Source organism: Arachis ipaensis, chromosome B9, assembly GCF_059453495.1.
Source record: "Arachis ipaensis isolate K30076 ecotype BB chromosome B9, ASM5945349v1, whole genome shotgun sequence".
NCBI lineage: Eukaryota > Viridiplantae > Streptophyta > Magnoliopsida > Fabales > Fabaceae > Arachis > Arachis ipaensis.
Window position 1 is genome coordinate 12,623,881 of NC_142444.1, and position 23,908 is coordinate 12,647,788.

Consider the following 23,908-nt stretch of genomic DNA (forward strand, 5'->3'; position numbering starts at 1 on the left):
TGAGAAACGCAACATTTGCTCTCCTCCAAGTAAGGTGCATTGCCTCCTCTCCAGTCCAAATAAGGCGCCTTGTGTGGTGAACAGCATGAAGTTAGGCGTAGTTCTTAGCCAAGTTAGGCGTGGATCAAGTGAAGCCAAGTGGTCCCCACGTTACAAGGCACGGATTATTTAATTAATTCTGATTTAAATTTAAATTTTATTTTAAAATAGGAAAAGATATTATTTTAATTTTAGAAAATAGATTTTAAATTAATTAGGATTAAATATAAAAAGAAGAAACTTCTCTTTTGGGGATTATTCCACCTCATTCCATAATTTACAGTTTTTCAGAATCCTTATTTTCTCTCTGAACTATGAGCAACTAAACCTCTACTGTTAAGGTTAGGAGCTCTGTCTATTGTATGGATTAATACTATTATTTTTCTATTTTAATTCATGTACTGATTTATATTTCAAGAATTGTTTTCGTTCTTTATTTTATGAATTTGGGTGGAACAGAAGTATGACCCTGTTCTAATTGAGTTCTTGTATAACTTGGAAAAGCTCTTTACTTGAACAACAGCTTGAAAACATATTCTCCTAAATTCTAATTATCTGGACTTAATGGGATACGTGACATATAATCCTCTTATATTTGGGTAATTAGGATTTCTGTGGCATATAAACTAGAATTGAACTTCACTCTCTAATTGGAATTAAGTGACCAAGGAATTGGCGGTTGATGAATTTTAGAGGAGACTAAAAAAGTCTAAGAAATTAGGGTTTAGTCACATAGTTTGCCATGAATTAAATCTTGCATGCTTAAAATAAATTAATAAGAAAAGTCAATGCGGAAAATAGATATCTCTGAAACCTTAACTGTTTCTCCATATATTATTCACATCTTGTTTACTGCTTGCTTTTCTGATATTCTGAATTTACTGTTTAATGCTTTTGAACTCTCAAACACCAATTTCTGCTTGTCTAACTAAGTAAATCACTTAACTATTGTTGCTTAGTCCATCAATTCTCGTGGGATCGACCCTCACTCACCTGAAGTATTACTTGGTACGACCCGGTGCACTTACCGGTTAGTTTGTGGTTATAAATTTCGCACCAGCCACTATTTTTTTGTATGAATTATTGTCTCAACTATCAATCATCTATAATACATTCATATTTCAAACATATATTGAGATATATATGTTGATAACAAACATTTCAATTATTTCAAAATAAAAATATATTAAATCTACCATACCACATTGCTCATTGAACATATGATCATCCAATATCCAAGCTACTGTAAATAATGCAAAGAAAACAACAATAACAAAATATCATATTCAAAGTTAGAGGTCTTCAATAATTACATAACATAGTGACCCTTACAAGATATATGGACTACATATATTCATAACAAACATTTTAGTTCTTCCAAAATACAAACATATCAAGTCTACCATATTATAATCATCCAGTCACAACACAAACATTAATCTAGCACTAGTATCTAGTGTACCACTTGAAGGATAGAAAATACTGTCTGAATAACAGTGAGAATAAGCAGAAAAATTCCAGCAATTGAAGCTACTGTCTTCCATGGAGTGTTGCAGTAATCACGCCTCAAAGTTGCAACTTTTTTGTTGCAAGGGTGGCCACAGAAAGCATTCAACTCTTTGAAAATACGGATATATTGCACGTTAAAATCTGGATTTATAACACGCAGTGCAAGACCATTGAACATTTCAGCCACTGCATTGCTATCACCTAACCAATTCTCAATTATCCCTTTCTTAATCAGCAAATCTACATCTTTTTCTGTGTTGATAAGGAAATCCAAGGCTACAATATAGTCAGCGAGGTAAGATTCCTTCATACAGTGGCATTGCTCAAAAGCTATCAAATTTCTCAAAATAGCTTCAGTAAAGGCTGTCACTCTAATAGATGGGACTCTCAAACAATGACCTGAAAGTTCCAAATCTAGCATGCATTGGTTATTTTTCTTTACCTTAAACTTCACTCCTGCTTCATTCAACTCAGTGGCACTATAAATGTGGGGGAACTCTGCTTTTCTTAAGCATCCAGAGGCTGATGGTTGCAATAAGCGAGAGGATGTTAACAGAAATTTTCTTGATAGATCTATGAAATGAGCTATTTCATCATCGTTGGATTCTATAAAATGAGCTATTTCATTATCGTTGGATAAGGCTTGAATATTACCAAACAAGATATTATCAGGAACGATGATACTATACAGAGCAATATAAAAAGCGAGCCCTAGTAATGGAAATGGAGGAGAATCAAAAGCTAGGTTATAAAGCTTGTCAAGAACAAAGAAAGGGACTTGATTCTCAAGCAACAACAAATCATATGCTATAGGATCCCTTAAATTTAGTGGCAGAATAATGGCATCATGATGTGTACTCCCAAAATGGAACTTGAGTAAAAATTCTAATATGAAGCAGCAATCCACCAATATCACCATAACATGTTCTTCCTCAGTAAGCTTGATGTTATCTGAGTAACAAGCACGAACCATTGGTTCGAGCTCTTGCACGCAACTAACAAAACTTTCCAAGTTGTTTCTCATAGATCTTTCAATGAATTGTCTACAAAATATTCTTTTTGGCTCCTCCATGTTTAGCAAATATTGATCCCCATGGTGAAAAGGACCAATTGAAACAACCTTTGGAGTGTATGCATCTTCATTTGATTTGCGAATCTCATGGGACACCCTGTAGATGCAGCATTTCTCTGTAAATCGAGGTCGTGCTGCCTCCAACATTGCTTTGATCTTGATTGCAACATCAGGATTCGGATTTTCCATCTAGCTATGTAAATAGTATACAAAGGAAACATGTTGATTATAATTTTACCAATGATAACAAACAACATGCGAGACTTAATATATTGTATGTCTTAAATCAAGTATACAGGTGTTATATCTTCTTCTTTTATGTGCCTTTATTTTTCTTTATATTCTTATAAGAGAAACCTTCATCTTTGTCCTTATTATGATTATTTATTTATTTACCTTTATAACTATTACTATATTATTAATTAATGCTAGTAAAAAAGACAAAAAGATATATATTTGGAAGATAATATAATATAGTAAGACAAACTCACATTGCAGCCTTTTAATATATACGAGTGTTGACTGGCTTTGACTCAGTGCCCTACAACAACGGTTGAACTTTTTGTCAGAAATCATTATTTTATGCGGTTTGAATGAAAAACACTTCCAATCAAAACAAGACATTGCATGGCATGGGAGGAATAGGAAAGACAACCTTACCAAAAAAGAAGCAGTGTTATGTGATGACAACAATTCCAAATAAATGGCATGAGCATATTCAAGATGAGATAGATATAGTGATGAGGCTGGGAAAAGAAGCTGATCTTAGCTGCATAACAAAGGCAAGTATATATCACTTTTTTTTTTCTTTTTGGATGCTGCTATATATTTATGTTTTTCATGCTCAAAGGAAAGTATCACCCGAGATTATGAAGAAACACATCTATACAAGATTGACATTTTAATACCCCAAAAAAATGAGTTTGTGTATTATTATTTACAAGTATTTTTTTTTCATAATAATATCACAAAATTATAAATTTTTTAAAATAAATTGTATTTTATTATTTAATTTTTATTATAAAATTTTAAAAATTAATAATATCTAATGTTTTATAATAAATATTAAAAATTTAATTAAATGAGAGGAAACGAAGAATAAGAGATTTTTATTCTGTTTTACTGTCTTTTATACGGTAAATATTTTATGGGTTAGTATTTTTTTTTGTTAGAAATACTTTTCGAATAGACACCTTTCAGTCAAGATATTAAAAAAAATAATTAATTTTTATATTTATTATTTAAAAATAATTAATTTTTATATTGTTATTTATTTATTTTTAAGTGTTTCAACATTTCAACTTGTATCTTTGCACCATATTCTTTATTCCTCAAACACACCATATTTTTAAGCTTCTAAGGCTCCACCAGTTTCCAAAGTAACTCCTCATTGGAGGAAAATTTTATTCAAGTAAAAATCTTACACTCGAGAAATTCAGCAACATAGTTGATAGAAATTCAGCTACATAACATAAACATTAATAATATAGTATTAATGTACACCTTGGAAAATAGAAAATACTGTTTGAATAACAGTGAGAATAAGCAGAAAAATTCCAGCAATAGAAGCTACTGTCTTCCATGGAGTGTTGCAGTAAGTAATCACGCTTCAAAGTCGCAACTTTTTTGTTCCAAGGGTGGTTACAAAAAGGAAAAAGCATTCAATTCTTGAAAAATACGAAAATATTTCACATTAAAATTTGGATTCCAAATATTGACTCCAAGACTATTGAACATTTCAGCCACTGCATTTCTATCACTTAACTTATTCTCAATTATTCATTTCTTAATCAACAAATCTACATCTTTGTCTGTGTTCATAAGAAAATAAAAGAAACAGATATAGTCAGCAACGTAGGGTCCGTTGATATAGTGACATTGCTCGAAAGCTAACAAATTTCTCAACAAAATTTCAGTAGTGTCCTCCACATTAATGAATGGAATTCTCAAAGTATGACCAGAAAGTTCTATGTCTAGTAAGTATTCGCTGTTTTTGTTTACCTCAAACTTCACTCCAGCTTCATTCAACTCAGTTGCACTATAAATTTGTGTTACCTGTGCTTCTATATATATATATATATATATTAAAGTAATTGTTTAAATAGAATTTTTTGATAAAGTATAAGAAAAAAAAGCTAATATATGTATGCTTTCTTTCCTCTTCAATCGGTCTTTGTTTATTTTTATATTCACATATGGAAAATAATTTAACGTATGTCTTGGTGATTATTTATGTCTTTATCTTTATAACTAATTCTATATCAGTTAATGTAGCAGAAAGGTCAAAAAGAAAATTTTGGAAAATAATACGATAAGACACACTCACCTTTCAGCCTTTGTGTATTTGAAAAGTGAAACGATATGAGAGTGTCGCCTTTGACTTAGTAGTGAAGTACCCTATACAACAACACAACACAAAAGTTTTGGAAGTATCACAAGTGATTATATAGCATGGTGAATACGACACACAAGCTTATAGAAAACATGAGATAGATATATAGCTGAGATTGGGAAAAGAAGCTGATCTTAGCTGCAAAACAAAGACAAGTATATGATCCCTTTATTTTTTCTTGGATGCTCAAAGGCAAGTATCACTGAGATTATGAAGAAACATATTTGTACAAGGCTTAGCCTTAAAGTATACTACAGTATGACTAGTGATTGACACATTATAATTTACTACTGCTAGCTTTTCCTTTTGGCATTACAAGAGTGTGGTTGAGATTTAATGAGTAAAAGCTAAATTTTAATATAAACAAAATGAGTTTGTGTATTATTAACTTTGCTACTTTTAGTACTTTACTTGGCTCACCATTGTTTTGTGAAAAAGAATAGCAAGCAAGTAATGCAGAAGAAAATTGTGTAGTTTTAGTTCATTTCACAAAGTATTCAAATACACAATAGAAAGATATTAGAGGATGTATATATTTACGTGTAATCCAATTAGATTGTGTTATATTCCAGCCAGCAAGTTAGTTAGAATAAAACCAGATTTGGTAGTTTTTGTTAGACCATTCAGCTAAGACCAACTATATAAACCTGATAACCAAGATTATCAGTTTAAGCTTTTCATTCCTCTGTTGTAACCCAAGAACAGTTTGTGAACCCTTGCGCGTCACTTTGATTGGTTTCGTCATTGAAGGTGGTTACTTGTATAAGAAGCTTCGAAATCAAGGCTGCTGAAACAGCAGCAGCATCATTCTCTTCTTCCTTCTTCCATTCTTGATTCACATATTCTCATCTCTTCTTTTCTTCTTTTTTCTCAAGCTCGCGCAATAGATTTTGATGATACTACCTGTGGGATACCCACTGCTCTATCATGATGTTTTTAAAGCTAAATTTTTTGATATTCTGGAAAGTTAGTATCATGTTAACTGCTAATAAAACAAAATTATGCAAGTGCCTCAAAGTGGCTACTTTTCTGTGCCAAAGATGTTTACAGAAAGCATTCTCAGCATTAAAAGTTTCATGGATAATGTTCTCCTCAAGACAATTGAACAATTTATCCCCTGCTTTGCTATCACCTAAACAATTGATTTGGGAGCATTATTGTTTCAAAGCTACAAATGTTCCCGAAGCAGGTAAAGATCGTAATGTTTCAAACCTTAAGATAGAACATGATGTTTGAATACTAATTTCAGAATAAAGATGTGTAAATAATGTATAGAAACCAGAAAGCAACAATAAAAAAAATATCACATTCAAACTTGATACACAATTACAGAGAAGGCAGTTGCCTTATGCAGTGGTCTTCAATAATTACATAATAAAGTGGCCACATGTTCATAATAAACACTTCAATTCTTCCAATTACAAGGATATCAAACATTAATCTAGTACTAGTGTACTCCTTGGAGAATAGAAAATACTGTCTGAATAACAGTGAGAACAAGCAGAAAAATTCCAGCAATAGAAACTACCGTCTTGCATGGAGTGTTGCAATAAGTCGCAACTTTTTTGTTCCAAGGGCGTGCACAAAAAGCATTCAACCTTTGAAAAATAAGGGAATATTGCACATTAAAATCTGGATACATAATGTTCACTCCAAGACCATTGAACATTTTGGCCACTGCATTACTATCACCTAACCAATTCTCAATTATTCCATTCTTAATAAGCAAGTCTACATCTTTGTCAGTGTTGATAAGAAAATCTAGCACAGCAATATAGTCAGCAAGGTAGGATTCATTGATGCAGTGACATTGCTCGAAAGCTGACAAATTTCTCAAAACAACCTCAGTAATATCTTCCACTCTAAAGAATGGGATTCTCAAAATATGACCAGAAAGTTGCAAGTCTAGTAAGCATTGACTAGCTTTCTTTACCTCAAACTTTACTCCTGCTTCCTTCAACTCAGTTGCACTATAAATTTGCAACTTTCTAAGTTGTTTGTCTCGGATCTTTCAATAAATTGTTTGCAATATAATCTTTTATGGTCCTATATTAATTTTTTTGAGGGACTAAAACCAAAACACCCTATATTAAATCCTTTTAGATTAGTTCGTATATGGTCTCCACTCAACTTAAAGTCCTATTAACACCGATAAACAATACGAAAGACCCATGAGCAAAACAAGATTAGTTAATTACTTAATCCTTTCAATAGTAGTTATTCGGGCAGAGCATATAACACAAACCTTAAAAATAGACCTGCAATGGTAAACCTGGTCAAACTACTGTCATTTTCTCCCTCCGAAAGACTTGCCTGCAAGAAAAATATATAAACAATTAATTGTTCCCCAAGGGATGCCAGAAAAACTATGGCACATCAAAGGACCAATAGACATGGCAACTTGCCAATGCAGAATAAGATCATCCAAGATAAACATGTAGAGGGAGTTTCTCATCTCTGTGATTTGAATACTGAGATAATAACTGAAGATTTTTAACCTCGTCATGTCAAATTCAAATACATTTCCAAATTTACTGAATAATACTTCCAGTATAAATTGCATGAACATGCATGACAAATATGCCCTAAGGTATTAACCATGGTTACCTCCTATCTTGTTGTCAAAGGCCTCATGAACATCACTATACCTATTGTAAAGAAGACATTCTTCTAGAGTCAGCTTGCTTTTCAAATATGAAGGCAAGGGTTTATGTTTATGTACCTCTATACCTATTGTAAAGTATTGTAATCATAACTCACAAAATGATTCAACAGTGGATACACCCTTACATTCTCCTTTTAGAGCATAAATAAACTAAAGTAGATAACCAATTCAGAATACTGGTAAGAAGAACTTACCATGCTGCTCCCCCTTGGGACGGGCACCCCCATGAGTTTCAAGTAATAAATTAACTGTTTGAATTTGTATAGTCATTCCATCTGAAATCTGATGGAAGTCCACAGTCAGTGGCAATGAGGAACATTCAAATTGAACATGCACATCAGACAAATGATTTCTATTTGCAACAAACTATCAATCCATATCTTAAACTAGTATCTCTTCATAGATCTTTATTTTTATGCTGCATAAGGATCTCTCAACAATCAATACCAACAACGTTAAAGTTGAAAGGATGGAGAAAGATAAAAAAATGTGGAGTCCAGCTAAGGCATGAAGTGAATCAATTCAAATCTCCCAACTCTGTTAAACAATAGTTTTCTGTCTTCATTTCCATTTTCAATTGTGTACATCCATTGTAAAGTTTAACAACTACAAGCATCACACAACTAGTAAAATACTTTTGTCTTTTGAGTTCCTCCATCTCATTTAGTGAAATAAAATAAACCCTTATTTTAAATTATATTTATTAATTAGTATATATTAAAAAATTAATTTCTTTCTTATTTCACAATTTAGATAGTGGCATCAAAGTCATACACTTTAAAAATTAGGAGAAGTCATGCATGAATCTCTTGCAATGAAATTAAATTTAAAAAATAGAATAATAATCACTCAAATATTTTCACACAATCGTTTTTAATAATAGAATAGATCAAATAATTATATTTGTATTAAATTAAATCAGAACAAATCAAGTCTAGTAACTATAAAATCTAAAAGATTCAATTTGTAATTAATAAATATAAATATTTATTGTTGTCATTCTTCACATTAAACAATATAAGATGTATGTTCAATATTATTCATTCATTAAATCTATTCTTAATATATAAAAGTAGATACATAAATTTACCCACATTACTTTTAAAATATCTTTTTCTTTCTACTAATGCCATGTCAGCAATATCGCTTACTTGGCAAAATATTATAATCAATCACTCAATTTTTACCAAATCAACTATTATTTCTAAATCAGCAAAAAAAAAATATACAAAAATTTGTAATAAAATTTGCCTAAATATAAGTATATCTAAATATAATTAATAAACAAAAAAAAATCTTTTTACATAATATATCCAAACATAAAATTATTTTTATTTTTTTAAATTTTTTAAAAAAAGATAACTCTTTCAAAAAAAATAACTCGAAAAAATAGTTCACCCAAACAAACCATATTAAAAAAGAATGTACATAATGTCTCCTATGTTATTTTGCCTTGTTTTGTAAGTAAACCAGTAATGGTAAAGCAAACCCTTTTAGTCCTATATTATACCACATTGTAGTAGTAATTGTACCCCCACAAACTTGTTTGTTTCTTCTTTCCGTAATTAATCCTACCAAAGATCGAGTCTTGAAATCCTTGTTCACTCGAAACATCAACAACCAAGCTTTTCAATGGCAGAGGCAGAGGTTTTTCCAAGAAAGAGACTCATAATTAAACTTCGTTTGCCGCGTTCAAGAATAGTGTCATCTGAAGAGTGCAAACTAAAGGATGATGCTGATACTGAAAAGCGTGGACCAGAATTTATGGCTTCTGATTCATGCGGCGAGAAGAGGAAGAAAGATCAGCATTGCAGCACTACTGAATACTCGTTTATTGTAGTGGGAAAGAGCGATCCAGAAGGTTCTAGAACCTTGTCAACTGATGCACAGTGCAAACAAAAGAAGGACGATGATGTTGCTGATTCTCGCGGAGGTAGAAAGAGAAGAAAGTTGGCAATTTCTAAAGTTTCTGTTTCTACAAAATCTTCTGTGTAAGAACACCACAATGCATGTTCAAGAATCCCAAGAACCGGTTCTAAGGTGCTTGACTCGAAGAACACAAAAAAGGAAGAGGAAGAACGTCACAATGCATGTTCAAGAATCCCAAGAACCGGTTCTAAGGTGCTTGACTCCAAGAACACGAAGAAGGAAGAGGAGATGAAGGTTGTTCTGAATGAGCAGAGAATGGATCGTTATCAAAAGATGCAGTGTTGGGTGATCTTGAAGCGCTTCATGGTTGGAAGAGATGGCTGGGCTTTCAATAAGACTCTGGATCCCAAGAAGTTAGGGATTCTCGGTAACAAATGTGAGAGTGTGTTGTTGAAGCCAATAGGATTTGAGGATATAGAGTCAAAGCTGCACAAATTCGTGTATTCAGGGCCTGATGAATTTGCAAACGATATGAGGCTTTTGTTTTCTTATGGATTCATGTACCCTCAAAGGGATCAGATTCATAGAGTTGCAAGGAGATTCAGTGAGAGCTTTGAAATTACTTGGAAGGCTTTGACGGAAAAGTGGTCAACTGAAGAGAGGAAAAGAAACAAGATCTTCAAAAGGGGAAGAATAAAGCGGTGCACCAAAAATTTTAGTACAAAGCTCTGAAACTGTTATCAAAGGAAGAAGCAGAAAGTGGAAGAAGGCCACGTAGGCATCAACGTGTTGGATTCAACTCTTTTGCTAAGTACTATAGAGTAAACTACCATTTGTACCCATGGAAGTTGAAAACGCTGACAAATCTACCCACAAGAGACGAAAACTACCAGATGTATCCATCAATCATGAGTTCTGTGGGACGAAACTAACCAATCCATATTCCGGCGTTGACTCCGTCAGTAACACTCCCTACGTGGCACTTCACGGCGTGACATGGCTTGGGGGGCTGCACACGTGGATTGCTGACATGTCTGACCGTTATAATGTACCCTCAACCCCAAAATTTCCCAAATTCAAACATTCTTTCATCCAAAGCACGAACCCTAGATTCACAATAATCTTCGAAATTATACCAATGTCGAGGCGAAGACTCTTTACTCCACCTTCGAACGGTAGCAGTAGTGTGTCTGGAAGCTCAATTTCAAAACGGGTGCATGATAGGAAGTTCAATGGCAGATGTTTCTGTGGGTTGGGGGTGACGTTGTTACAGTCCGAGACGGTGATGAATCCTGGGAGGTGATTCGTCCGTTGTCCCAATTGGAAGGTAACCCGTTGTACACCCTGTTTTGTGGGAGTTGAATGTGCATCTGATTTTACTTTTTTTGCCATGGATAGAACTCGGACTACAACTTCTTTGCATGGGTAGACGAAATCGAAGGGCAGTGGGAGGGTGAGGGTTTGAGGAGAGCACTATTGGAAAGAAAGATGCAGGAAGATGTTGATGAGGCTGAGGCTGAAGTGAAAATGCTCACCAGATTAGGGAGCTTTGAAGCTGAATTTAGCAAAATTAGGTTTTGGCTTCTGATGATATCAATGGCTGTGGTTTGTAATGTTGTGTGCACTATGTATCTGATTCTTATGAGGGTTTGATCCTTATTAGTTGTTAGTGTAAGATCATGACAAAAATACCCATGATAGATTCTAAATATGTCATTTGTGCACACTTGGTATCCAATTAATGTCAGATGTAGCATTATAAGTTATGTAACATGCAAAAATTATGTGGTACTAATTGCAATTCTTGTTTACTTTCTGGTCCAAAATAACATCAAAGACAGGTGATGGGGCCATACTTTCTGGGGGCCCTATGTGGATCTGGGGTGGGTTCCTTTGGGGTGTCGTTCCTTTTGTCTCTTTTCGACTTTGGCCTCCCAATCTGCTTCTTGTATACTGGTGGCAGTACAGGTGGTAGGTCAACATGCTCCCAGTATTCTTGACTTGGAACAGGTTGGATGACGAACTGGTATGTGCTGTTATATGCCCCCATGGAAAGCCAGTTGTATGCATGTTCCTCTGGTCGCCTATTCTGGTATGCAAGGGCAGCACATGCATGCCTGCATGGCAAGCCAGTCAATTGCCAAAATCTGCAACTGCAAGTCCTCTTTCCTAAATCCACCATAACCTTATGTGGCAAGCACTAAACTTCATACACATTTCCAGGATCATCTCCAGTGGGAAACGGCCGCCACTTATTGTTCTCCCTTTTTTCTTTTTCCAGCCTACTCTGCTGCACCGGAGTGATAACTCCGTTATATCCCACCAATGCCTTCTTGTTTCTAGCAATTATTCTCATCATGTAAACCCTCACCTCTTCCAGCATAGTTATAATAGGCTTCCCTCTCATCTTCTTGATCCTAGAATTGAACGATTCGTAGTTGTTGTTCGTGTAATTGTCAGACTTTGGGTATTCGCTAAAGCCAGACCTACTCCATTGACTTGGAGGGATCCTGTTCAGATACTCCCAAGCATGTGGATTAACCCGTCTGATCCGATCCAGTACAGCATTGAACTCTTGGGAGGTTGTGGCCTTGGCACACCTCCACATTGCCATCTTCAATTCTGTATCACCCCACTATTTTCTGAAGTTCTGCCATATGTGCATAGCACAATATCTATGATGAGCACCTGGGTTTACTTCACACATAGCAGGGATGAAGCCCTAGTGGGAAAAAGTAAAGCAAGTAAATCATTATCCCCTATGAAGAACTGTTCATATAGGACAGCAGTAACTATTTAAAGAACATTGTAAACTGCTAATTATAAAGGCATACACGAACAATAAGAATTGAGACCATTACCTTCTGCATGTCTGACATGAAGTTAATTCCATTGATAGCTGCGTCCCCTAAGTCTTGTTGGAGAAGTTCGAGAAACCACTTCCAACTATCCTTGCATTCGCACTCCACCACAGCATAGGCTATAGGGTATATATGGTTATTGGCATCGTGGCCGATGGCAGTCAACAACTGCCTAGGGTAGTATCCCTTCAAAAAAGTACCATCTAACCCGATAAAAGGCCTGCAGCCAACCGAAAAGCCCTTCTTACACCCTTCCAAGCATATATAAATTCTTTTGAATTTATACCCAGTCCCTTCGACATAATCAGTGCTAATCCTTACGGTGGAGCCAGGGTTGGTCCTTATTATTTCATTAGCATAATCCCGTAGAAGTGCATACTGAGCTATCTCTAATCCTTCTATTAGTTCTTTCGCTTTCACCATTGAATGGTATATCTTCCTCTCATTGACAATCACATCAAACTCCTTCTTGAAAAAATCTTGTGCCTGCCTTTGAGTCATGTCTGGATGGTCACGGTTCTTGTCCTCAAGTTCTTCAACAACCCATTTTTCATTTGCAGATTTGTTCTTATTAACCCTGCTGCAGGTATGTTCGTTGACAAAGGTCTTCACCTGGAAGCTTAATGGAAACGACCGTTTTGCACAATATATCTGCCATGGGCAATCATCGTCATAACATATGGCCTTGCACCTAGTTGAATCAACTCTTGGAAAGAATATGCTTCGCCTTAGGTTGATTTTGAACTTCCTAACTGCCTTCTTGAAATGCTCCAGATTCTCAAATTCCATCCCAACCTCCAGCCTTACCTCCCTAGCTGGAGCATCGGGATTAGCTTGAGGAAATGCTGCTTGCTGACTGTCTTCATCATCACTTGCAACAGAATCCAGCTCTTCAGACTCGTAACAATGCATCCCTGCACTTGGCTCAGACATATCTTCACCCTCCACAGGTATAAAGATTGAAGGATACTTGTTTGGATCCTGGTTAGGTATGAAGGTTTGCCCTGATGGAGGAGGCCTGACTGTTGATCGTCTCTTCCGCTTCTTTGGACTACCACCACCCACATCTGGGTTTGTAGATGGTTTGGGCTGTGAACTGCTAGGTTGACTCTCTTCACAAGGTGTTTCATTCTCATTCTGAATGGTCTGCTCCTGAGACTCTGGTTCGTTGCAAGGTTGTGGAATATATTGTGTGAAAACCTCATTAGATTCCGCAGGCCCTTTATCAATTGTGGGAGCCACTGACTACGCAGACATTGGATTTCGGTGCCCAGTTTCTTGACTTCCAACTGTCACACGTGGTTGTTGAGGCTCTGGAGGAGTCTTGTCCAACGGATCTTCGAAGGTTACCTTTGGTGAGTGTGTGGGGAGATTTGGTTCGTCACTGCCTACTTTTGGTTGTTCTGTGTTTGTTGTGGTAAGATGGACATCTTTCTCCACCACATCATCCTCTGTATGGGTATCCGGTCCAGCCATACCTCCTTCAGTCTCACTGATCTTCACCACTCTCTTGTGCTTCTTCTTTGGTGTTGGGGGTCTCCTAACACACAGTTTGGTTCTGTGTTTCACTGGGGTCTTCGTAACATTTAAAATCTCAAGATCTGGTTCAGGTTCATTGTTTTCTTCTGCAGACTCATGAAGGTTAACTGGATGCTCAGTGAACACCTCAACTCTCCTCCCATTAGCAATGGCTGTTTCGTACATAGTCACCACATCCATGTCAAGTCTAAGCAACCTCAACCCACCATCCAACTCCTTCCCAGCTTCAAGCCAGTAAAGCTCGCTCACGTCAGTGTACCCTATATCCTTTACTAAGTCATTCATGAAGAACCTATTTAGGGTATCGACATTCACTCGTTCAATCTCTGTTTTCTCACCCCCAACGTATTCCACTCTGCCATCATCACCCTTTTGAAATTTTCCTCTGTGACTAATGACTAATGTAATGTGGATAGTTGCCATCTGCAAACAAACACACCCTAATTAACAACCAAATCATAGCAAATACAAGACACCCTAATGAAAACCCAGTTTTCACAACCATGCACCGAAAACAAGAAAACCATGACATAGAGATCAACGGTTACTACTTACCTATGGATGACACCACGCAACTCCACCCGCCCAAACGGTCCACACCAACAAGCACCCTCTCTTCAATACGGAGATTATCGTCGGCCTGGGAGGTTTTCTTTGATTGTTGAAGATGAACAGTTTCTTCCTAGGGCTCTACCTTTTGTTTTCTGAAACGCGCGAAGATGGAAAACCTTTGCTAACTGTTCATTTCTAATTTCCCTTTTTTTTTTCAAAAAAAAAAAATTCAAAATTCAACTATTTTTTAACTAATTATAATTATAATATCCACGTGTGCATCCCCCCAAGCCATGTCATGCCGTGAAGTGCCACGTAGGGAGTGTTACTGATGGAGTCAACGCCGGAATATGGATTGGTTAGTTTCGTCCCACGGAACTCATAATTGATGGATACATTTAGTAGTTTCCGTCTCTTGTGGGTAGATTTGTCAGCGTTTTCAACTTCCATGGATAGAAATGGTAGTTTACTCAGTACTATATTATTCTTTCGACAATTTTCTTTACCAATGTTTCTCAGACAAACTCGAGCCAACTACTTTCTTTTTTAATTCATCTTAGTGTGATGAACCTGTGAAATCCGTACGCTTGATTTCTAGCTTCAGTCAAATTTTGACTTACTCATATTTGTCACATTGATGTATGTTTTAATTTCTTCTGTTAATAATATTCTAATGGTTCTTATTTTTATGTTAATTTCTATTCAATTATCACTTTTTAGGTTTATTTGCCTTTATGTCATTAACTCGTCCCATAACAAAGCATATTGTTCTCCTTAGTGTTCTCCTAATTTTCTGTAAGTGCTTAAAAATTATCTCGAATTTATTAGAATTTAGAATTGTTATTTGGCCAAACAAAACTATTAATTGTTAGAATTAATTTTCATCCCCTGTAGTAATCTATGTAACTTATCACCGATTATGGTCAAATTTATTATTTCAAATTGAGTTTCACTATTAGCAAAGATAAATATAATTTAAATATTTTATTCTTATATGTTCAGCGTTTGCTTAAGTATTTTAAAAATATATGAAATTTCTTTTTAAGTTATAGAAAAACAAATTATAGATAAATTTGAACCTAAGAATGATTATATTATAACGATATAATGTAAAAGTTGGTTATGAGTAAATTGACGTTAAAATTAAGAGAAAAAAATATATAAATAGGTCTCTAATTTTTTTTAACTCGAAGATAAGTAAAATTAATGACTTATTGAAAACTATTCCTCATTTTTTAAAATGTAAGACATTTAAGTTCTTCCGTCCAAAATATATGAAGACAAATAAGTCTTCTATAGGGACTAAGATGTTTCACACAAGGTTCTGAAAACCGAATCGGTCATCGAACTGTTCTAGTTACTGGTTTATTGGTTTATAGGTTCAACCGGTTCAACTGTGACGAAAAATCGTTTTATAATAAAATAATAAATAAAATTAAATAAACACATTAAAATATAATTATAGTCTAATATAAACCTTAAAATATCATCCAAATTAAAAGTACTACATAAACCAGAATATTATGATCTCATTCAAATACAAACTCAAAAGTCAAATAACAAAAAAAAAAAACACAACCAAACATAAAATGGCAACATCTAAATTCATCATCAATCATCAAAATTCGCCATAAATCACAATGTTATTGATACTAATCCTGCATGCCATTAATTCTGGATGGAGTCAAAAATTAAAGATTGGAGTAATATATATCCTCCTGCTTTCAGTTTGCTTATTGATTCCATAATACAGTATATATCTGTTCAGCAGTTTTGTAATTTATCATCCACAAAAAGAAAATTACAATCCGGTAAATCCACAAAGACCTCAAACTTGTCAAGTTTCAAAAATTTAACAAATATGGATATATGTGTGAACTGTTCCCCTAATTATCTACACAGACTTGCACATGAAGATGGAGATATCATTAACACTTTTTTTGGGGGAATAATTAATTTAAATATTAGAGTGCAACTGTACTAAACGTAATGAAAGAGGAGTGCTTAAATGCCATTCTCTTTGCTTCTTATTCAGTGGTCTTCCTTTCCCTCTGCTGCCTCTCACATCAGTTATACCCCACGTGCAACACTTAGTTTCCATGTCAAAAGATTCAAGCCTGAAGACCCCATCACCTTCTGCAGATAAATTATCAGAATCATTAACAATGGAATAATTCACATACATAGGCCGGTCCTTGAATTGATCAAGGTCGGTTGGAATCTGAACTATTCTTTCAACACTTGGAGAAGACACTTAAAGTAACACAAAGTCAGATTTCTTAAGATAATAATCATAGAACCAGTGAACAAGAAACTTTGATTAAGCCACTAGTGGAACTAATATGATAACATAGGACTTCAAGTTGTGATTGTGATAGTCTCGCATTATATATATTCAACATAGAACAAACTGCTCGTAAGTTAGTTGAAATGGTAGCTCCCATACAATCTAATCCAATTACAATATCACAGCAATCCACAGCAAAGTTCACACATTAACTAAAAATGAATATTCATAATTATTCAATTTAGTAACAACAGCAAGGTTCACGAATTAACTAATAACAATTATTCAACCCAGTACTAACAGCAAGATTCACTGATTAATTAACACTTATTCAACAATTATTCAACCCATAACAAGTTCACATATTAACTAACAACAATTATTCAACAATTATTATTAAAAAAAATACCTAGAAGCTAGAAGCCTGGAACAGAGCAGAGCATATCTTGAGCAAGAGGGGGACAAGGGCACGACCAAAGGGCTGACCGGTGGAACAGAGATGGCGCCGGCGACGATGGAACAGAGCTGTGCGACAGATGCAGGAGGCGAGCACAGCGACGGTGCTTTCAAAGCTGAAACAGTAGCTGCACGATGGTGGAACAGAGCTGTACGATAACGATGGTGGCTTCGAAGCTCGTTTCGGCGATAGCGGCGGGAGTTGGACGGCGGTGATGGAGAGAGATCAATGACGGTGAGAGGAAGGAGGAGCTCGAGGGTGATGGGAGGGATGGGTTCGCGTTTAGCCGTTGTGTGGAGTTAGGGTTGCTGGGTTGGGTAATTGGCTAGAGCATTAGCATCCAAAACGACGGCATTTTTGTGCAAAATTTAGAAAACCGGCCAGATCCCGGTTCGGTTTGACGGTCCAATGTCGATTTCAAATCTCCGGTTTCAGTCTGTCCGAACTGTTATTCTCTTCGGTTTACGATTTGACTGGTTCAACCGGCCAGTTCGAACCGGTTTTCAAATTCTTGGTTTCACATATTAAAAAATGAAGGACGTTTTTGTATTTTCAATTAGTCAAAACATTTTTTATCTTCGAATAAAAAAGTTTCTAAAAATAATAAGAATCACTTTTCCACACATCAAAACTAGAAAAGCTCACTAAGATAGGCCTTAGAAGCAAGGTTCTGAAAACTGATTCGAATCGGCCAGTCTAACCGGTCAAACTGTAAACCGATAAAAAAAAATAAATCGAACAAATGCCAAAACCGAAAGTTAAAAAAAGCGCCGTTAGACCATCGAATAAGATGGAGTGTTGGGTAATCTTAAAGCGCTTCATGGTTGGAAGAGATGGCCGGACTTTCAATAAGACTCTAGATCCCAAGAAGTTAGGAATTTTTGGTAACAACTGTGAGTGTGTGTTGTTGAAGCCAATAGGGTTTGAAGATATAGAGTCAAAGCTGCACAAATTCATGTATTCAGGGCCTGATGAATTTGCAAACGATATGAGGTTTTTGTTTTCTTATGGATTCATGTACCCTCAATGGGATTAGATTTATAGAGTTGCAAGGAGATTCAGTGAGAGCTCTGAAATTACTTGGAAGGCTTTGACGGAAAAGTGGTCAACTGAAGAGAGGAAAAGGAACAAGATCTTCAAAAAGGGAAGAACGAATAATAAATAAATAAAGGGTATTTGTTTCTGGTTGATACGTATTATCATATGGTTTAAAAAAATTGATTTATTTTATACAAATAATTTTTTTTAAAAAAAAAACTAATTTAAATTGGACCAAACAATTACTTTTATCCCTTTTTTTCGTTTCACACTTAAAATTCGTTCTCTTCCAATCTCTTTCTCATAACTAATATCAAACTTTCAATTGGGTATGTCCCTCTTATTTATATTTTTTAATCAAATTTATTATTTTAAATGTATTTCTTAATTTATGTTTTTATTCACTCCTCTATAAATGATGAAAATTATTTATTAAATACGTAACTATTCATGTCATCACATCATTTTAATGTTCAGGATGAAATTGATTGGATATTAGACAATAATTTTAGAAATTATACTGTTTTACATTTTTGTTTAGAGTCAATACAGAAATTTATTTTAGGAGTTTTATCTTTTTTATTTTATTAAAGAAATAATTGTATTAACAAATGGAATACGTGGAAAATATTAATTAGTTTTGAAATTTGGTATCTATGGTTATGTGAGGATTGTGGTTAACATAGTTGGTTAGTATGAAAATAGAGAAAAGGAAAATAGAGATTCGGAAGATATCATAAATGTGATAGAAGACAAAAATGTAATTATGATATAATGTGGACTGGTCGATAGCATGAGCATATAGTTTAAATTTTGGCATGATCTCTTCCATATTTGTTGCATGTCTCTTTAGTTGGTAGTGTTATAATTTATTGGGATGATATGATGGTAGTTTAATTGTGTGAGTTAGGTCCTTTTTATTTGGGTGGATTTTTTCTATGACTATCCTATTCTTGATGGAAATGCTAAAATAGATATTTTCATTAGTTGTTCTTTTTTTTTTTTCTCTATTTTTTGGGTCAATTTTATTTTGAAAAATTTTTAAAAATATTGTTTTAGACAAAATTAATAATATTATGTCCAATTATTTAAGGAGACGAAATTAATATTTTTATTAGATACTTTTTTTTCATTGAAAATAAATTTTAGTTTCATTGAAAATAAATTATAGTTTGTTAGTAAAAACACAAAAGCGTCTATGACAGTGAAATCATAATTTCTAAACAAGTAAATTATCGTCTTATTATCTTACAAAAATAATTTATTTATAGAATAATCTTAAAAAATCAACAATAATTTGCATGAAAATAGTTTATTAGTAAAATAAAAGTTAATTGATTGATTACCATCAAATTTAATTTAACGATAAATTTGTAATTGAACATATTTTTACAGCTTAATTTAAAATCTGTTTACAGCTTAATTTAAATCTGTGTTAGAGAAGAAATTTAGCAACTGAACATTTGTAAATAATGGGAAATAAGACAAAGCTCATCAAGAAAATAGAAACAGAAAAAAATCAGATGATATTATTTATGCCATTCCTATAAAAAAAACGTGAATTTTGTTTTTTTAAAATACTAAGCTTTATTTTTTATATTTGATGAAAATTAAATAAATAAAAATTTAAAATAAATTTAAAGAAAAATTGTTCAATAAAAATGAAAAAGAAGAACGACTCAAATTCGTCAGTTAGAAATTTAAGAATAACATCAATTTTTTTTAGGTGTTTGCTACGGTACGATGATAAATTCATACGTACCGATACGTTTAAAATATGGACAAGTAGTAACAAGTCACGTGGAATTTATTTTCCACGTCAGCATTTAATTTTTTCTTTTTTAAATATATATTATATCACCACTTTTACTAATATACCCCTTTAATTAAATAAAAATAAAATTATATTTTTTATTTAATTTTATAAAAAGTCTTAAACATCCTTATTTTATTTGATTAGACAAAAATACCCTTTTAAATCAATCAAATTTTAGAATTCAATGAATCCTAATTTTATAGTTTCAATTAATTTAAACAACAAAACAAAAACATATTAAAAAAAACAAAAATCAATTGTTCTTTGTCTTCTCCAATTTCCCTAATTATTCATCGAAGCAAAGAAAAACATATTAAAAAAATAAAAAATCAATCTGTTCTTCATCTTCTCCTAATATCATTCGTGTTCCCCTCCCCTCTGAAGCACGCCAAAATGACAAAACCCTAACAATAATTGACTGCATTGATCTCGGTAGCTAGCCACCCACAAAATTTAAAGAACCTAAAGAGAAGGAAGGCTAAACCACTCAGTTGAGCAAACGCTGCGTCTTTCTCCTCTATAGAAGTTCTTGGAAAAGTGTTAGTTTTGTTCCTCAACCGTATATCCTAGTCATGGAATCCAGTTCGTTCGTAATGATGCCAAGGTGCAAGTCAAAGTTTCAATTCTATGAATTTCTTATACAATCATTTCACTAGAGAAACCATAAGTTAACTCCCTGTTTTGTTGGGCAGATTTTTCGATTTTGTATATCTAAATGCCATAAGAACTTTAAAATGAAGAGGAATCCTCGTAAGGTCAAATGGACTAAGGCATATCGAAGAGTGCATGGAAAGGATATGACTCAGGTCAATTATTACTATTTATTATCAAATTTTATCCTTGATTTATTTTTTTTATATATCTTATAATTTTATTTATTGTGGTATGCTTAGGGTTTCAGAGTTATTGTGCTATTGTTTCAGGATTCAACGTTTGAATTCGAGAGAAAGCGGAACAAACCTGAGAGATATGACAGGAACCTTACTGAGAATGTGTTTAAGGCCATTCCTAAGATTGATAAAATCAGAGTCACCAGAGAGGAGAAACACCATAAGAATAGGTCCTTGCTTGAATCTTCTATAGGTTTCATAGAGGAGAAAGACGCAACGTTTATCCAATTGAGTGGTTTAGCCTTCCTTCTTCTTTAGGTTCTTTAAATTTTGTGGGTGGCTAGCTACCGAGATCAATGCAGTCAATTATTGTTAGGGTTTTGCTGTTTTGGTATGCTTCAGAGGGGAGGGGGGCACGAATGATATTAGGAGAAGATGAAGAACAAATTGATTTTTTATTTTTTTGATATGTTTTCCTTTGCTTCAGAGGGGGATGAATGATTAGGAGAATTGGAGAAGACGAAGAATGATTGATTTTTGTTTTTTTTAATATGTTTTTGTTTTGTTGTTTAAATTAATTGAAACTATAAAATTATGATTGATTGAATTCTAAAATTTGATTGATTTAAAAGGGTATTTTTGTCTAATCAAATAAAGTAAGAATGTTTAAGACTTTTTATAAAATTAAATAAAAAATATAATTTTATTTTTATTTAATTAAAAGGGTATATTAGTAAAAGTTGTGATATAATATATATTTAAAAAAGAAAAAATTAAATGCTGACGTGGAAAATAAATTTCACGGGGCTTGTTACTACTTGTCCATATTTTAAACGTATCGATACGTATAAATTTATCATCGTACCGTAGCAAACACTTTTTTTTTAAATCATATAGTAACAAATGTCAAACATCCAAAAACAATTTCATTCGTATTCTTTATGTAATTTATTATTCTACTTTAAATTTATTATTTTAAATTATACTTCTTTTATTATTCATTCGTATTCTTTATGTAATTTTGCCTTTTCATTTCTTTTTTCTCATTATCACATCACCATTATTAATTTTATCGAACTCATCATTCCAACAACCTATAGTTAATCATCATCCCTAACACTAAAGTTGGAGATGAGTCAAGTCTATTCGTGGACGAGATCGAACTCAATTAACAAGGTCGAACTCAATAATTTGTTAACAGTTTAGTAAAGTGAGTTTATGAATTCGTGAACCAAATTTGAATTTAAATTTAAATTCATATATTAAATGAACTTAGTTTAAACTCAGGTAACTTCAGTTGATTGACTTATGAGTCTTTTCCATTATATATGATTTATTACAATTAGTTACATTAATAATATTTTATAAATTTTATACTTTTAATTTATAGTAATAATATATAATTTTATAGGCACATAAATTTTAGGATAAACCACAAAAAATATACTCGAATTATTTTGACACTGGCAAAAATATTTTTGAAATTTATTATCGTCAAAAATATTCTCAAATGATTTAAAACTTAAAAGTGTATTAACAAGAAGTGTCCATTACCACAAAGAATGAAACTTAATACATTTGTTGTAAGTTGATTCTGTTTTCTCTATAAATTTTTTTATTTCTGTCTGTTGTTAGCAATATAAGAATTGAGTGTAGTGCTGTTTAAAATAAGGTGTACTATTATTGGATCATCTGGGTGTAATGAGTTTTAAAATATAGTCTTTCTTATATTTTGCTTTTTTTTTTTGTTTTTAGGGTTATGTGATTTCTAGAATAAGGGTATTTATCGGAGGGCAACCTCTCAGTAAAAAGGATGATCAAATTGAACCGCCATATGTCAACATTACGGACCAAAAAACGAGATATAAATCTCTTTCTGAGAAATTTTATGTTTTCTCTTACTGTTCTATTTTATTTTGCTAATTTATTTTTGTTTTTAGCTACGATTGTGCGGTTTATGTAATGAAATGGCTCGAGATAATCGAACTGAAAAACATTAAAAAGGGCAAATATGACAGGGAGAATTGGATGCAGGTAACTATGTCTAAAAATAGATAACTCTATATTACTTTACTAAATTAACGGAATTTAGTAAAAGAAGTTTCTTTAAACTGTAGACGGAGGTAGACCATTTCAAAGTTGAATATGCTTTGCTGATTCTATTTGATGAGATGAATCAATTAAGAGATAGAGCCATTAAGAAAAGTGAAGCAATCAAACTGTCCAAGCCATCTGCAGCATTGTTAAGTCCATATTGTCAATTACATTCAGAAGATATTGAGAGTGAATAGTTTGAATCTTGTATACTTTGTGAATAGTTTGAACAGATACTTTTTGTATAGTTTGTGAATATTTAATCTAATCTTATTATAAATTTTGTTTGCATAAACAAACTTTTATGAAACTGTCTGTGCTGTATTCAAAAGCTGTTAATTACATGTTTAAAAAAAATAAAGAAAAACAAGATCAAATACACTAATACGCCGAAATCTTTTTTATAATAGACCAAAAAATAACCGAAATACACTAGAATTACATGCTTACATTTTTTCCTGGAATATCTAACCAGGAGTTATAGAAATTCAAAAATTTGAATTGTTAACCTCCTTAAGTATTGAATTGTATATTGAATTGTATATGTATTGTAAATTTAAAACAAACAAATCCCTTCAAATAGTTTAACACACTAATTTCTAACACAAATAGCAACATCTCAAAATATAAAAGAATAAAAAAAATATAAAAAACAAGAACGTACAAAATACACCAAAAAATATTTATTCCTATTCCAAAATAGTGTCACTCTACACTCTAAAATCTATCCTATGCTACTGAATATCTGAACTGGTAATTCATAACATGTCTACGATATTGGCTCGAATTGGATTGCACCAATGATCCACCATAAAAAAGGTTCAACTGCAAAAAATAAACTCACATATTAGCAAAATTGTTAAAAAAAATAAACTCAATTACCCCCTG

At 33.3% G+C, this 23,908-nt stretch overlaps 2 protein-coding genes, 1 long non-coding RNA gene and 1 pseudogene across 4 annotated transcripts; all 4 read right to left on the minus strand.

Annotated features, from left to right (window-relative positions):
• Nucleotides 1–1,345: 1,345 nt before the first annotated feature.
• LOC107615036 (UPF0481 protein At3g47200-like) lies at nt 1,346–5,054 on the minus strand. 2 transcript variants are annotated; one of them, XM_088499986.1, is made up of 4 exons: nt 4,947–5,054; nt 3,281–3,389; nt 3,112–3,161; nt 1,346–2,809 (listed from the first exon to the last, which is right to left on the minus strand). In XM_088499986.1, exon 4 carries the CDS (start codon nt 2,807–2,809, stop codon nt 1,493–1,495), a length of 1,317 nt encoding a protein of 438 aa, XP_088356112.1. In that variant the 5' UTR covers nt 3,112–3,161; nt 3,281–3,389; nt 4,947–5,054; the 3' UTR covers nt 1,346–1,492. The 2 variants fall into 2 exon arrangements, with proteins under 2 accessions (XP_088356112.1, XP_088356111.1); XM_088499985.1 differs by having other exon boundaries at nt 1,346–2,813.
• Nucleotides 5,055–6,459: 1,405 nt separating this feature from the next.
• Nucleotides 6,460–8,164, minus strand: LOC148543768 (uncharacterized). The gene is made up of 3 exons (XR_015899341.1): nt 7,872–8,164; nt 7,258–7,325; nt 6,460–6,610 (listed from the first exon to the last, which is right to left on the minus strand). It is a non-coding gene; the product is annotated as an uncharacterized LOC148543768 (long non-coding RNA).
• Nucleotides 8,165–11,377: 3,213 nt separating this feature from the next.
• Nucleotides 11,378–12,160, minus strand: LOC148543769 (uncharacterized). The gene is made up of 2 exons (XM_088498709.1): nt 11,760–12,160; nt 11,378–11,663 (listed from the first exon to the last, which is right to left on the minus strand). The coding sequence occupies exons 1-2, from the start codon at nt 12,158–12,160 to the stop codon at nt 11,378–11,380; spliced, it is 687 nt and encodes a 228-aa protein (XP_088354835.1).
• Nucleotides 12,161–12,240: 80 nt separating this feature from the next.
• Nucleotides 12,241–14,369, minus strand: LOC148543770 (uncharacterized; annotated as a pseudogene).
• Between the last annotated feature and the right edge of the window lie 9,539 nt (nt 14,370–23,908).

Excerpts from the sequence above, each read along its gene's own strand:
- LOC148543769 (XM_088498709.1), bottom strand. The coding sequence starts at position 12,160 with ATGGCAATGTGGAGGTGTGCCAAGGCCACAACCTCCCAAGAGTTCAAT. Across the intron at positions 11,664-11,759 it reads GGAGATGATCCTGGAAATGT|GCATGCATGTGCTGCCCTTG; the intron begins GTATGAAGTTTA and ends CTTGCCATGCAG.
- LOC107615036 (XM_088499986.1), bottom strand. The coding sequence starts at position 2,809 with ATGGAAAATCCGAATCCTGATGTTGCAATCAAGATCAAAGCAATGTTG.